The sequence below is a fragment of the Idiotropiscis lumnitzeri genome, chromosome 10 (assembly GCF_059441095.1).
Source record: "Idiotropiscis lumnitzeri isolate Australia: NSW breed Sydney's pygmy pipehorse chromosome 10, RoL_Ilum_1.0, whole genome shotgun sequence".
NCBI classification, from domain to species: Eukaryota; Metazoa; Chordata; class Actinopteri; order Syngnathiformes; family Syngnathidae; genus Idiotropiscis; species Idiotropiscis lumnitzeri.
In genome coordinates, this window is record NC_142400.1 from 12732759 (window position 1) to 12746981 (window position 14223).

General features: G+C 39.2%; 1 protein-coding gene across 2 annotated transcripts; it reads right to left on the reverse strand.

The window, feature by feature from the left end:
• Positions 1–1174: 1174 nt before the first annotated feature.
• On the reverse strand, positions 1175–14012 carry mboat1 (membrane bound O-acyltransferase domain containing 1). Of its 2 annotated transcripts, XM_088307547.1 has the most exons (13): positions 13655–14011; positions 11219–11364; positions 10860–10937; positions 8939–9034; positions 7295–7350; positions 7161–7215; positions 5621–5813; positions 4938–5130; positions 4444–4547; positions 4289–4353; positions 3341–3473; positions 3109–3260; positions 1175–2436 (listed from the first exon to the last, which is right to left on the reverse strand). In XM_088307547.1, the coding sequence occupies exons 1-13, from the start codon at positions 13748–13750 to the stop codon at positions 2274–2276; spliced, it is 1530 nt and encodes a 509-aa protein (XP_088163673.1). In that variant the 5' UTR covers positions 13751–14011; the 3' UTR covers positions 1175–2273. The 2 variants fall into 2 exon arrangements, with proteins under 2 accessions (XP_088163673.1, XP_088163674.1); XM_088307548.1 differs by lacking the exon at positions 11219–11364 and having other exon boundaries at positions 13655–14012.
• Between the last annotated feature and the right edge of the window lie 211 nt (positions 14013–14223).

Sequence of the window (14223 nt, forward strand, 5' to 3'; positions counted from 1 at the left end):
AGGCCAAAATGCTGGATGGGGACATTCCAATGGTTGTATGGAGTCTGCAGGTGTGAAGTCACTTGGATGTGCAGCTAAAATTCTGCGAAACACCTTTGGTAATCACTTGTGGGAGAAGAATGAACATTTAATTGACGGGCAGCAGCTGTGCTGGACTTTCCTGTAGTCTGCATGCCAATTGAACACTTCCTCTAAACTTGCAACATCTTGGGCATAGTACTGTGTGATAAAACTGCACATTTTACGGTAGCCTTTTATTGTCGGGGACAGAAATCCCCAATGATTAGCTCTGACGCAAACTCCTCCTTAGCGATGAGTTGACGTTATTTTAAAACAGCTCTAATGAGACTAATATTTTTGCAGCAGACCTACAGCAATTGTGTTAAAAATGTTTAGTAACGATTGGTGGAAAAACACAAGATATGCAATATGGATATTGATATTGCAGTATTAAGCAACCCCAAAAAAGACATTTCATGAAAGAAGTACATTTTTTATCATGCGGCAAAATAAGCAAGTTCAATGTGTTCTTCTCTAATTAATTGCAATTCTCCTAAGTAGTTTACTTTGGGTGGCAATACGTTTAAAGTTTGCATCTGACTGGTCAAATTCAGATAAAAGCTTACAATTCCATTATGAAATTATTACGTCTTTGCAAAATGCCTGTGATATTTCTGAGGCCATTTTTTTTGATAAATTGTGCAGCCATAGTAACGATATTACGTTTTATTGTATGTATCAAATCATGTTGGAAGGTTGAAGATAGCTATTGTTCCTTCATTGTTTAATATAATATTCTATGCTAATATTTTTTTGTCAATCTTAGTCAGCAATGTTTGTTGAAAATAAAAAGTATATATTACGTTGGTCCTGATCATTTCAGTTTTGTTAACTAGCGGTGTTTTGAAGTATGACTGTAGCAGATTTTTGTTGTTTGCGTTTGTTTAGTCCTCAGTTTCCACTTGTGGCCATTGAGATATTGCTTGACACACGCACACACACGCATAAAGGTTACACTTGGGGAAAAGGCAGTATCTGCTTTCGCCCATCAGCCGGGAGTAAAGCCACAGGGACTCAGTGTTCCGAGGAAGAACACACACAAGTCACTATTTTTTTCTGCTAAATCTGTTTATTTGTACAACTTACAAAATGAAAAAAAAAAACAATTCTAAAATTCAAGTTGTCAGGAAGATTTATTGGTTACAGTTCAAACAATTAAAAAATATTTACAGAATTGTAAAAAAAAAAAAAAAAGAACACGTATGCTCATTCACTCACAGTATATTTGATCTCAGGTATGTACAAAAAAATAAAGTTCAAAATCACGTTTATTTTACAAAAATCCATTCGCACTGCGCGCTGACTCTTATTGCTCCATTGACTAAAAAGACACACAACACTCTTTAATGCACAATTTCAAATAGGGCTTTACTCCTTTTGGTAGCAACCCTGACTCTTTGTTTTTTTGCAAGACGTAAATAAATATGAGCAATTTCTACCATCTTTAACTAAACAGGAATTTGTGTAAACAGTTGTGAATTCAAGATTTATCATTTTACCCCTGCTTGTGTCTTCCCAATTCAACATTTACCTCAATACATATTCTTTTTTTTTTTAAATCTCCTCAAAATGTGAATAATAGCTTGATCGTAAACCTTCTCACAAGCAATACATTTCCTGAGCTGTTTTCATTCAAAAGTCAAAATGTAAAAACGAACATGCCCAGGAGAGATGTTTTGAGTTCCTTGGGCAAATACAACAAATGGCCAACAGTGACCCAACACCCAACACATCCTGTGATATCGTGAAAATGGAGCATCAATTTAGATTAAAATTGTCACACTAAATTTACATTGCACGGGTTCACTTGGTTAGTGTCACACCGACACACCCCCTTACACACACACACACACACACACCGGGAAGTGTCTGGTCTAACGTAGCTCCAGCCACACAACAGCAACCTTTGTGTGCCATCACAGCCACACTGCGCATATTTGTCCTCTCGTGTCTTGCTTGTGAGTATGTCTTGTGGTATTTGAGTCTGGCGTGAGTATGCGTCGTCACTCTCCCATTGCACTGGCCTGACCCACCCAAAGACAGGGCGCCTCCAGTCTAGTCCACGCCGTTGTCAATAAAGACCTTCTGTCAGATGGCTCACGATGTCCACTGAATGACTTCATTGTCTTAAAAGAATAAATAACACACGACAGTACTTTCGCCACTCTTTTTTTTTTTTTGCTTGGAGGCCTTTTAGGGATGCGGAGGAGACTTCAGTGAGTTTTGTCATTGTTGTTACAGTGGGCAGACAACCACTGGGTTGAGGATGCGTGTGTGGTGGCCTTTGTGGCAGCAGAGCGGATTTTGTTTTTGATTTCGGAATGCAGGACAATCATAGTCAGGATGCTGAGGATGTGCACGTGGAAGTACATAGACCTGGAACACAGTCAGAGTGTGTCACAATGGATAGAGTTGCTCCCGATAAAGCTTTCAAAAATGTTTTTTTCCCCCAGCTCGTTGTACAGTGAAGACTAAACCTTAATGTTTTTTCTCTGTTCCCATGTATAATACGGTACCCTAAATACTGGCAGCAGGAGACATAACATTGTCAGCGTGATTAACTTGTTTTTTTAGCGCCCTCAATCAGAGGTTGAATGTTATTCCAGGACGCCACAACATGCTGACACTAAAAGTTTGAGCAGGCATTAGAGTCTATATAATATGTACTTGGTTAAGGTTTATTTTAAAGTTGGCCTGCATTGATGGCGTGATGCATACCATGAAATTTTGTTTCCACTGTGCCCAGGTACTGTTTAGGCACTGGCAAATGTCTAAACAACGTTGAATATTTTACATTTTATAATGTGGGGTTTTTTTTGTATGGGATTTTATAATATTACATGAAAAAAAGGTCTTTCTGGCGCCATTATTTTGAAAAAGAAACATTGTATCACAATTCGACCAAAGGTGTATGTGCCTATATTGGACTTCCAAGTGGCCACACAAAAAAATAATCAGTCACAGATGCTGCAGCTTTTTTTATCTTGCATGAATGCTGCTGTACTAATTTTCTAGGCCAAAATAATGATGATGATGGATTGAAGGTACCTGTAGAAGATCATGGTGGGTTCCACTGCCAAAAGTAGAAACGGCATGAAAGTGTAGCAAATGGCCATCTGGGTGGAAGCCCACGTCACAATGTCGTAACCAAGCTTTAAACCTCTGGACCCCAGGAAGTAGTGACGGAATGATTTTCGTACCTTGTGGATAAAGAAGAATGGAAATTTATGACTACAGTGGTTAAATTACGGAATATTTTTAGGAATTTACAAAAACTCACAGCTCGTGCTGCTATCATGACAGGGATGGCGCTCAGGAAGGCGAAATAGTATCCTGGGTAAACGCCGTGCCATAAGGCAGACAAGATGAAGGTCAGGGGAACACGGTGACGTGTCGCTCGGTTGTAACACACCCTGACAAGTGGCGAGAAAAGGCAGCATGTTCAAAACTCGCATTAAGTGAACGTAAATAAATAAATAAATAAATGATGGAGATGCAAAGACGATGCAAGCACTGGAGTGAACATTTCTTGATCTCACAAAAGCTAAGAGAATGTATGTGTTGTTGCATCGCGTGTGTTAAAGTAGCATCTATGGTGTGTCGCAATATGTATATAAGCCGCAGCAACTCTTAAAAAAAAAAAAAATTAAAAAACAAAAAAAAAAACGACATACAAACCGCACCAGGCTATAAGCCGCAGTTTTTTTATGTTGAAAAAAAATGAGTTGTTTACTGCATGTACAGAACGATTTTGTACTGTGAATGGACATAAAGGTACATAAACAGATTGTTAAAAGAGTGGCTTTTAACACAGCAACGACTTGGCTAATTAAAACAAAACAGACCAAAAGAGAGAGAAAAAATAAATAAATAAATAATAACATTAATAAAAAAAAAAGACATTTATTTAGCAAATTTTCTGAACCATAGCGCGGTTAAAGAAAAATCCACTGAAAAGTCACAGCGTTGTATTAGCCGCATGGTTCACAATCGATGGAAAAAAGTAGCAGCTTATCGTCCGGAAAATACGGTTTTAAGTATTAAGATTAAGATAAATTGACTTTTGTTTTATAGCATATTACAACTGCTAATGACGAATAAAGAGTTTGAAGCAAGCACACATTGACTCCCATTTGGAGAACCGAATGTTTTGTCTCAAAGCAAGTGGGAGGGGGAAGATTTTCACCGATCACGAGTGGCTCTGAAAGTATCACGGATTTGTATTTACATTTTAAGCCAATTTCTACTCTGTATGTTCCAGTTGTCGATGAACGTCTTGAAGCTGGTGGCCGTCTGTAAAAGACAAACAATCAAGTTGATTATTTATTCAAATCTGTTTCCTGCGCATGAATGGCAGACTGAAGTACGGTACATGGACGGTACCTCAACTTCGACGATGTTCAGGTTATTAAGGAGGTTCCAGGAAGCTTTTCCATTTTCATCCATCCCCGAGAAACCGAAGCCAGCAGCGTTGTTGATGCATTCACCTGTCATGACGGAACAACAGAAATCTAATGGAAGATTAAAGCTGCAAAGGGCAGCGAGCAGTTTATCACTCGCACACGCCTGTCAGCAAGCGAGGGAGAGGCGTACAAGTAAAAACCCGTTCAAAATCTTAGCTTTCTGTTTTGTGTGCAGCAATGATACATTCATTCATTATCCAGACCGCTTCGGTTTTCTGATTTAAAAAAAAAAAAAAATTGTTAACCATTGTGCTCCAAATGATCTTGAGACTTGTCAATGCGTTTTAACTTTGTAGCAGTTGTGCACTTTCAATAAATGTTCACCCTTTTGGGAAAGCCGGTCAAGATTAGGAGTGTTACGAAAACATCGTTGAGAACTTTTTTCCATCATTGTAACCCTACAATGTTGCTCACCGAGTGTCCAAGCAAAGTAGAATTTGGTTCTTGCAGCTTGAATGGAAAACAACGCGTAGGTGAGCCGGGTGATGAAAGGGGCGTGGCTGACAAAGTGGGGGTTGACGTTGTAATCTATTGGCAGTGACTGCGTGATGATGACGAAGAAGAGTATGCAGCCACAGCACGCCAACAACTTTTGACAGACAGCATTCTGTGGATGAAAACAGGGTGGTCCCACGGTTTTAAACAAAGAGGGCAAACAAAACATTGAACAACTCAATGGTCATAATCCAAAATAAATTCTAATCCAAAAGGGAAAAAAAGCGGGATTGCTTCGTTCACTCACAACGCTCACCAGATGAGTCTACTTGACCGTGTATTAGAAATACGCGCCACTTGTGGCAGAATGTTGTAGTAACCCTCAATGCCATACACAGGTTTTCCAATCAGACCTTTTATGTGGGTTACAAATCAATTCATTGGTTTTATGAATTGCTATCGGGTTATGAAAAGGAAAATTGATGTGGCAACCGTTTTTTTTTTTGGGGGCATTTTAAACCTAAACTGAGCTCCAACTATCCAACTTCCAGTCATGTCAGCCATTTTCTTGGGCCCCAGTCAGTCACTTTCATATTACAATTCAGGATTTGTGATGAAAGCGAGAGTGAGACTAAGCACAAGACATGAGAGAAGAATCTTACCAGAGGTGACGGATCTGGTAAATGATGGTAGCCATTTTTGCCGTTACATGTGCTGGCAGATTGCCTGAGCCTGCCGCTGATGTGTGTGCCCTCAATGAAGTCGATGTAGTCCTTGTAGTTATTGAACGGACCCACCAACAAGCTCAGGAAGTTCAGATTGTAACTCAGGTACTCGACGAGAGAAGGTCTCACACTGCACAAAGACCAGGAAAAAAAAACAACAATGTGCGGACTTTAGGTGCATTAAGGGCATGAAAGTTGTTTTGAAGCAATTCTGTGATGAAAAAGGAGTTCATTTACAAATGATGAAAAAGTTACAAATACACAATCAAACATTATTTTGATTGAACGTTGTGATGAGTTGGAGAGGAAGTTGGTCCACAGCTGAAAGGTTATCATTTCAAATCGATAACCAAACTTATAAGACGCATTGTAATAAAGTCTTCATGTCAGCAGCATGATAATAATCAAAAATGTTTGTTCTGAATGCGTGGAGGGAACAAGTTTTGAACGATCTCGTCACGTAATCTCTCCCATGTAAAATGATGCGATTTTTGTCAGTTGACAGCATTCTGTTTACGTGAACAAGCGATTCACCATGGTTGCATGTCCTTGTCCTTGCGCTTCTCAGCTAAAGGGAGAAAGCGAGTCATTTATTCTTCAAATAATTTCAGGAATTAGTAGAAAATCATCTTTCACCATATTCAGTTAAATGGCGTTTAAATTCACGGAAGTTGTGAGTCTGCCGATACCTGCAATACCAACATTCAAAATTGGGAAGGGTTTGAAAAGGCTGGAATGTGTGTGTGTTGCTCAAAAGCCACTTTTCCATTTCAGGTTATGGCTATGTAGCCATTCAAAATATGAATTGCAGTTGCATGATGTGGCAATGTCGCAAATTACAGCCCATCAAATGCCCGGAAGCTTCGACACAGGCAAAAAAAATAATAATTATAAATCAAGTTCAGGGTTTAAGACAAAGAGATGCAGCCACCCGCTGCCTATATATAAAAATACACGACACATGAAATTGTGAATATCCTTAAGCATTGTTGTAAAACACAATTATGTGTTGTGTACAGAGTTTATTTTTATGACTTGGCAGTGAGTCGCTCTGTTTCGCTGGCTGTAAAACCAGAAAGCGTGTGTGTGTGCGTGTGCGCAGTAGAGTTACTTTCCGCATTGCTTATGAGACGCCTTCATCTGTTGGCTAATCAGATGACTTAAACAAAACGCCCAAACTGTTTTAGAAGCGCCTCGGAGTGGGTTCCGAAGAGCTGCTTCATTGAACCCACACGACCCCAAAAAAGTGTAACGAAAACTTGACCGCTCAAGATGAAGCAAGGCCATTTCAGTGTGAACCGGTACAAGAGGAAAAAGTGACTTAAGCGCTGTTTTTCCCTCAAACAATTGACCACTTTTACAACAGCCAGTGAAAAGAGCACAAGACAATCTTCCCAAGCTTATTCCCACCAATATTAGAGTTCCACTGTGTTAAAAACATTTACTATTTCTATGCAGTAACTGTTTGCAAACTTACTGTACTGCCAGTAGCTTCTGCTCTGTGGTCAGTTCTTCGGCTTTTTTACACATACCTGAAATGAAAAAACATGTTAATTAGCCAGCTAGTAATTCCACAATTAAATGTCACATAAATGATGTGTGTTTTCTTACCGTCATGGAGCTGGAATGCAAGTGAGGTGATCTTCTGGGTCACTATCATCAGTGGCCTGAGCAGAAAATGTTACTTTATAGTCGACATGATCAAGTCAGAAACATCGCAACTTAAAACGTACTTATGTGTGTGTACTGCATGTGAGCAAAAAAAGAGGCCGGCTAAGTAGCAGTCAATAACTTTTTCCACACAAATCATCTTTTGTGATCTGTTCAACTTTAAAACTCTCAACTGCCCGAATACTGAGCGTAGTTGAGGTTGCTTATGCCAAAGTCATGTGAAGGGATGGGAGGCGGCCGACAAACTCATCACCATGAGAACTGCGCCGACTAGCAAAGTCAGCTGACAAACATTTATAGGTGAAACTTCACTCAGCAAATGTCTCCATTCGTGTCCAGTATAACTACTGCTAGTATCTCAGGTATGCTCCTGAAAAAACAAATAGGAATTCCTGTGTTTGCAGAAATTATTAATTGAATTCAATTAATATCTGCGTGGGGGGGTACTCGAGTCAGACATAAGTTGCCAATTTTAGGACTTGGAACTTGCTTGGCTAAGACTTGTCATGACTTTGACTTGGTATCCATGAGACTTGACGAATCTTGCCTGTTTACATTTGACACTGAGACTTTAGAAGACAACATGGCATTTGCTTTGTTATTGAATTTCTGTGGACTGTGTACGAACCAGGTCAGTGTAAGCAGCATGTGCGGGAAATTCAAGCGCCATGACCCCCAGATAACTGTTTTTTTTTTTTTTTTTCATGAAATGTGAACAGTACACTTCCAATTGTTGATGTCCTCTTTAGTAGACTCCTCCATAAAATGAAAACACAGAGGACCGATTGTCTCATTTCCCCAAAACATTTCTACCTCCTCGTGCCTAGCCCCCCCTGTCATTTGTCTCCTCACTCATGTCTGGTGGGAGGCGCTCAACACATAAAGTTGAAAATAGAGAATTGAGATGAGCCCTAACTAGCTGGGTCGTATTTATTCCCATAAATACTGTACCGCGGATAAAAATCCAGATTGGGCTTAGATCCTCCAGTGTGAACGTAGCCTAAAAGACTACAACATCTACCTTCAACCGCCACAAGACAGGAAAGTTATGTTAACATCACAGTTTTGCTCACCAATAGCTGGTCAAACATTAACAAAGCTTCAAGAAGAAGCGTTTGATTGTGGAGACAAAGTAACAGACAATGAGCACACTGGTTTGGGGTCACTAAAAAGCAACAATAATTTATGGGTCTTACTTAAAACTTGAACGTTAAGACAAGGAGCTTACTTACTCTATGACTTCCTCAAAACACTCTCTCATGTAGCTCTTTTTTTTTTTTTTTTTTACTCTTACAGAATTTCTATTGAGTTCATCCAAAAGAGCTTGTAAAGCTCATTTCACTGCATATACACTCACAAGTGTCATTTACTTCCTATCCTAACAACTTCAAGAATCCAGTTGCACCGAGGCAGTGAGACTTGACGTTGCACGGAGGCACTGCCTCTTTTTAATCAGCCAAACTATTTACAGAAGGTTGTGTCACTGGCGACTGTGTAAGCATGCTTGCGCACATTGCAGAAAAGTTAACTGGTAACATGTGAAGTGAAATTACTAATGGGCTGCCATGAGACATTTTTCCTCACCCGGAGAAGTCAGTGGACAGAATCCCATATTTGAAGATGAAGGCTCTGCTTACATGGCACATAGTCAGGTATCCCATCGCCAGCACCATGGAATACCTTGGAGGAAAAAGGAAGATGTAATTGAGAGAGGTCCAAAATGCGCTGGGAAGAAATTCCTTACCATCTGTGACGATGATGAAGTGAGACAAAGTAGAACGTGTTCTCACGAGAATTTAGAAAGAAATTATCATACAAAGAGATGCTGTCACATGCTACGGACAAATTTGAACACTCTCAACATTCACATTTTGGAATTTCTTTTTAGATTGTATAACAGATGTTAAAAAATTTGAAGTCGACCTTTTTTGTGAGGTGATAAAGATTGGTCGCACTGTACATCGGATGTACACTGTAGCGTTACACAGAATCTGGTTAAGGCTCAAATTAGCAAACCCTCCGACATTACAGCATAATTTAAATCTTACAAAAAATATTAACCGTGTCTCCACGCAAAAATGTGATGACTCATTTTGCGTGTGTGTGAGTGCACCCCATTTAACTTGAATTCTTAGAGAGCACTGGACCTGTGCAAAGCGATGTAGAACTGGATTATGCTAAACTGGGACACCATTTACATAGTTCTGCACTGAGTGAACAGTGCTGAACAAATCTCAAATCAGCGTGCATTCCATCTTTCACAAAACCGCACCTGACCCGTTTTGTCTCATTGCTAAAATATGAATATAGCTGAAAAGCCAAGATGCAAAGATTTAAACAGGCCCTTTAAGCACATGCACACATGTAAACATACACACACAGTTTCACTGTTTTTTTGTTGTTGTTTTCACATTGACATTGATGGCATGTTCGCAATCAACAATTTCATCACTCAAAAAGCATTTCAACAAGGAAACAAACCAAAGCACAGGAATGCGCTTTGAGTCGATTAACCACATAGCCACTATAATGGCATGATTGTTTGCTATTGCATCATTGCTCCTCCATCTTGTCAGTCTGGTCGAGAGACTGGGCTAGCAACAAAAGAGCTGAGAGCTCAGTCCTATCAAAAACAAATCTAGACTGTTAGAAGTGCAAACGTGCATACCTGTGCAGTTCACAACCTCTTTAAGACAGATGACGACATAGAACGTATACAGATTCAATCACAAGTCAAAACGTTGAACTTATGTAACCTAACGTAGAGTATACTCAACTGGATTGTCTAAAGAAATTTTGTTTATTAAATAGTTTTATTCCGAGTTGCTTTGCAAGTAGAACAGAGGGTGTGTGTGAGACATTAGGGGGGAATGTGTGACCCTGGGGATCATGCTTGATTTTTGCTGTGCTGGGGGGAAAAAAAAGTGTAATTGCACATTCACTGCAGTAGGTGGCAGTGGTGTGTTCATTTAATTATTTTATTTCAGGCAAATGCACTTGAAATCTTTTCAGACAACAAAACAATGTTAAAGTTCCTTTTTATTTCTTGTTTTTTATGTTAATAAGGATGCAATGTTATTCAGAGGTGTATTTATAAAAAATATATTTATAAAGAAAATAATTGCGAAGCACTGCCTTTAAAAATAACCTAAAAAAAAGCTTTATGGGGGGGGTCTATTTAACTTTTCCTTGAGGACCCTTCAACAAATGTCTATTATCTGAGCGGCATTTCCACACAGGGGTCGCTGGCATCCAGAAGCCTATCCCAGCCATCTTCAGGCAGTAGGTGGCGTACACCTTGAATTCACGTACCATGCATGTTTTTGGAAAGTGGGAAGAAATCTGAGTACCCGGAGAAAACCCACACAGGCATGGAGAGAACATGCAAACTCCACACAGGGAGACCGGAACCAGAATCAAACCCTGTACTTGTGTACTGTGAGAAGGACATGCTCAGCAGTCTTCCACCGTTTGTATCAGAATTGAACAAAAATACCATATTTACCTGTGTACATTGCTGATGTCAGCTTGGATGATGAAAAGGTAGTTTACAAGCACCACAACCAGGAAGTGAGTGGAATACCTTCAAAGAAGAACGCATGTATTAAGTGCTACAGTTCATGGACTCCTGGGCTGCGTCATGATTCACTGTGAAGTAGTTCTACCAAAAGGCAAAAAATTCCCCTTATCAACCAGATATTCATCTCTTGCTAGACTTTATGGACTTAAAGACAAACTGCCCTAGACTTGTGCCAGAAAGATGAAATACTGTTTTTAAAATTCAACTGTTGTAGGTATTGGAGCATATGAACTTCTTTACAGTTGAAGTGGGTGAGCGTGTTGTGGAGGAACGTTATACCGTACCATCCAAAGCAGAAAATGATGAATGCGATGCCAAGCAGAGTGGCCACCACATGCCTCACCAGGGGACTGCAGTGTTGAGGATTGAGGTAGAGACGAAACCAGAAGGCAGACAACAGAGCAAACAGCTGACACAGCACAAAGTTCACCTGAGTGGCACATACAATTTGTTGGAAATAGTGGCTTTGAGGAAAGTTTAACGCATCGTCAACAATACTTAATTACTGCACCTTCCTCATAAAAGAGAGACATGGGCTTTACGGTGGTTTTAAAAAGGCCACATTTCGATAACCGCTAATACTGGATGTCACCGATAATGAGCGCTTTCCTTTTTTTGAGGGGTCATATAAGCAGGGTGCATTATGACGGGCTGCTTGCATAGTTGAGTAAACAAGTTGCCTCTGAAGTAAATTGCCATCATTTAACTGTTTTTTCCTCCTACTCACTTCTCATAAGCAGTTGCTCACAGAGGCGGGAGGTAGCAAGACAAAAGAGACATTGCAATCATGCCCTCAAAAAAATAAATAAATAAATAAATGGTGCCAGCATGTACTAATTAGCCCCAAGGATAACATGAGCAGCCTACTGTGACATGTTCTAAAAAAAAAAAGCTCACCCGAGATGGGCTACTATGACTTACTAAGAAGAAATAGAACAAAAGAATAATGTTATTTTGTTTAAACAAGGGGTCGCAAATCCTGTTCCTCGAAGGACGGTGCCTCCTCTGCCTGTTGCAACACACCTGATTCAAATGATCTTCATTATCAGATCTTCATTAATAGATCGTGCCGATTATTTGATCATTTGAATCAGGTGTGTTTCGGCAGTGAGCGATGGACAACAGCTCTTGAGGAACAGGATTGAGGACCCCTGATTTAAACGTAATATGGGACGCAGGTTATTTTAGATAACGGACACTAAAGAAATAACTAACATTTAAGAAACCATTTTTGTTAATGACATAAAAAAAAAACAACAATTCTTTAAACAAACGAAAACTAACTGAAATTATTTAATGTATTTATTTTATTTATAAAACCAACTAAAGCTGGCAAAAATGTCAGTTTTTGTCTTTGGTAATTCAATTAATACACAAATTGAGGTCCTCTTAATGTGTGTCGCACAGAAGCGACGTCATCAAGTAGCAGCCAATAAAAAAAGACGTCGCTCCTACAAGACAAGTCTGCGTGTGACTGTCTTCGGCTCAAATGGCTCAACTGCTTTTGACATTTAACTCGGTCTGAAATGGAACGCGAGGGAAAGTGTACTTTCCTTTATTGTTTCATGTTCGAAAAACATGCATGCAGAATTTAAAAAAAAAAAAAGTACACTGTAGAACTGGGTTTAATACTTATCAACAAGAATTCAAACCACAAATCCACTTTAGAAGTTGACAACTTAATTGTAGCTTTACTTAATTAGGGTGCATGGATCTATCTTTAGAGGCGGTATTATGTACTTATTAGAATACAAAGTCTGTGAACTAATAAACTGTAGCCTGTAATATCAAAATGTTTTAAAATAATATTTTGGTGGAATTTTTACTAAAGAGTACTTACCATGATGTTTTTTCTAATCCTGCACACAAGTGAAATCAATTCTTTAAAAACTAAAACTAAACTAAAATATAAACTAATTAAAACAAAACTCAAAACTAAATAAAAACTATCGATATTTAAAATGACCAAACTATAATAACCATGGGACATGTTTCTTCTGTACCAAATATTGTATATTTTGTTTAAATATAAAATAGATTGCGTTCAATGTGTGAATTCAATGTTGCAATTAACATCCACGAAAAAGAAGCGAGCGTGCAGCAAAATGAGCAATTATTTGATCAACAGCAGAGACAGGCAAAATTTGGCACACAGGCCCAAGATGGCTAATTAAAATAAATTAATACATTTACAGTTGTGCTCGTAAATTTACATACCATGTCAGAATTGATGACGTATTGGTTATTTGGAGGAAAATGTGAACAGGGAAACTATTTTTTTCTTTGTTTTATTTCAATGATTGCGCTTGTCTGATTGACTACTGGAATTCATGTTTAAAAGTTTGTTTTGTATCCAATAAAAAAACGAATAGTTTTACTCCAGTGATATTTAAAGATTGGTGCGTACTCGTCGTGCTTAATGTGGCCGTTTAGAAGGCAGACCAGTTCATCCACCTGTTGCCATGTCACACGTACAGCAGAAAAGTAGAGGCTTCCTGCTTTGTGTTCAATTACAAAGATCCAGATTTCATACGCAGTACGTCATTTGTGAGTCAACTAAGCTGAGACAACATAATTATTACAGGAACCATATTTTTGGGGACCATTTTTTTTAGTGTTGTCGGGCTAAATAAATCACGACGAGGTGTCTTTTAAAACAAGTATTCATGTTGTGGTGAGATTGTGTGTGATTGGCGAAAGGATTGTAAACGTGTGCTTACCTGTGCAAGAGGAAATCCAAAATATTCACTAACAGGCAGCAGCAACTGAGAACCAGTGGTTTGAACCACATCGTGATTGTCCACGCGCTCGCCCATCCCAAATAAACAACAACTTGTGTGGAGGCGACAGTCCGGTTTTGCCTACTAACTAATTTGGTTAACTGCAATACATTGCTCCTCCAATAATAGATCCCGTGACAAGTCAATCAATCCACAGTTTGGTGAAGTCCCAGCCAAGCACGCCCGGTATCTTGCTGCTTCCTCCTTCCTCCTTCCCCGCCCTTCAATCGCTCCTCAACTCCAACTGGCAGAATTGCTCCAGACTCGAGTCTGACGGCAAAATGACGATGAGCACTGCTTCCTATGGAGGGCTGTTAAGGACAGGGTTCAGAAATAGCTTTTTACCACGAAAAAAAAAATGCTGTTCATATATAAAACAATAAGCTTGGCTTCTTCCTACTCATTTTTGGACTCGCAGTACATGTTTTTTTTTGTCCTTTAGTATATTTTTTTGGGGTGGTGGGGGATTATATATGTACTTTATTTCCGTTTTTTGCTCATCTTGGGAA

Excerpts from the sequence above, each read along its gene's own strand:
- mboat1 (XM_088307547.1), bottom strand. The coding sequence starts at position 13,750 with ATGGGCGAGCGCGTGGACAATCACGATGTGGTTCAAACCACTGGTTCT. Across the intron at positions 4,548-4,937 it reads CTACTTTGCTTGGACACTCG|GTGAATGCATCAACAACGCT; the intron begins GTGAGCAACATT and ends CCGTCATGACAG. Across the intron at positions 3,261-3,340 it reads TCATGATAGCAGCACGAGCT|GTACGAAAATCATTCCGTCA; the intron begins GTGAGTTTTTGT and ends TTTATCCACAAG.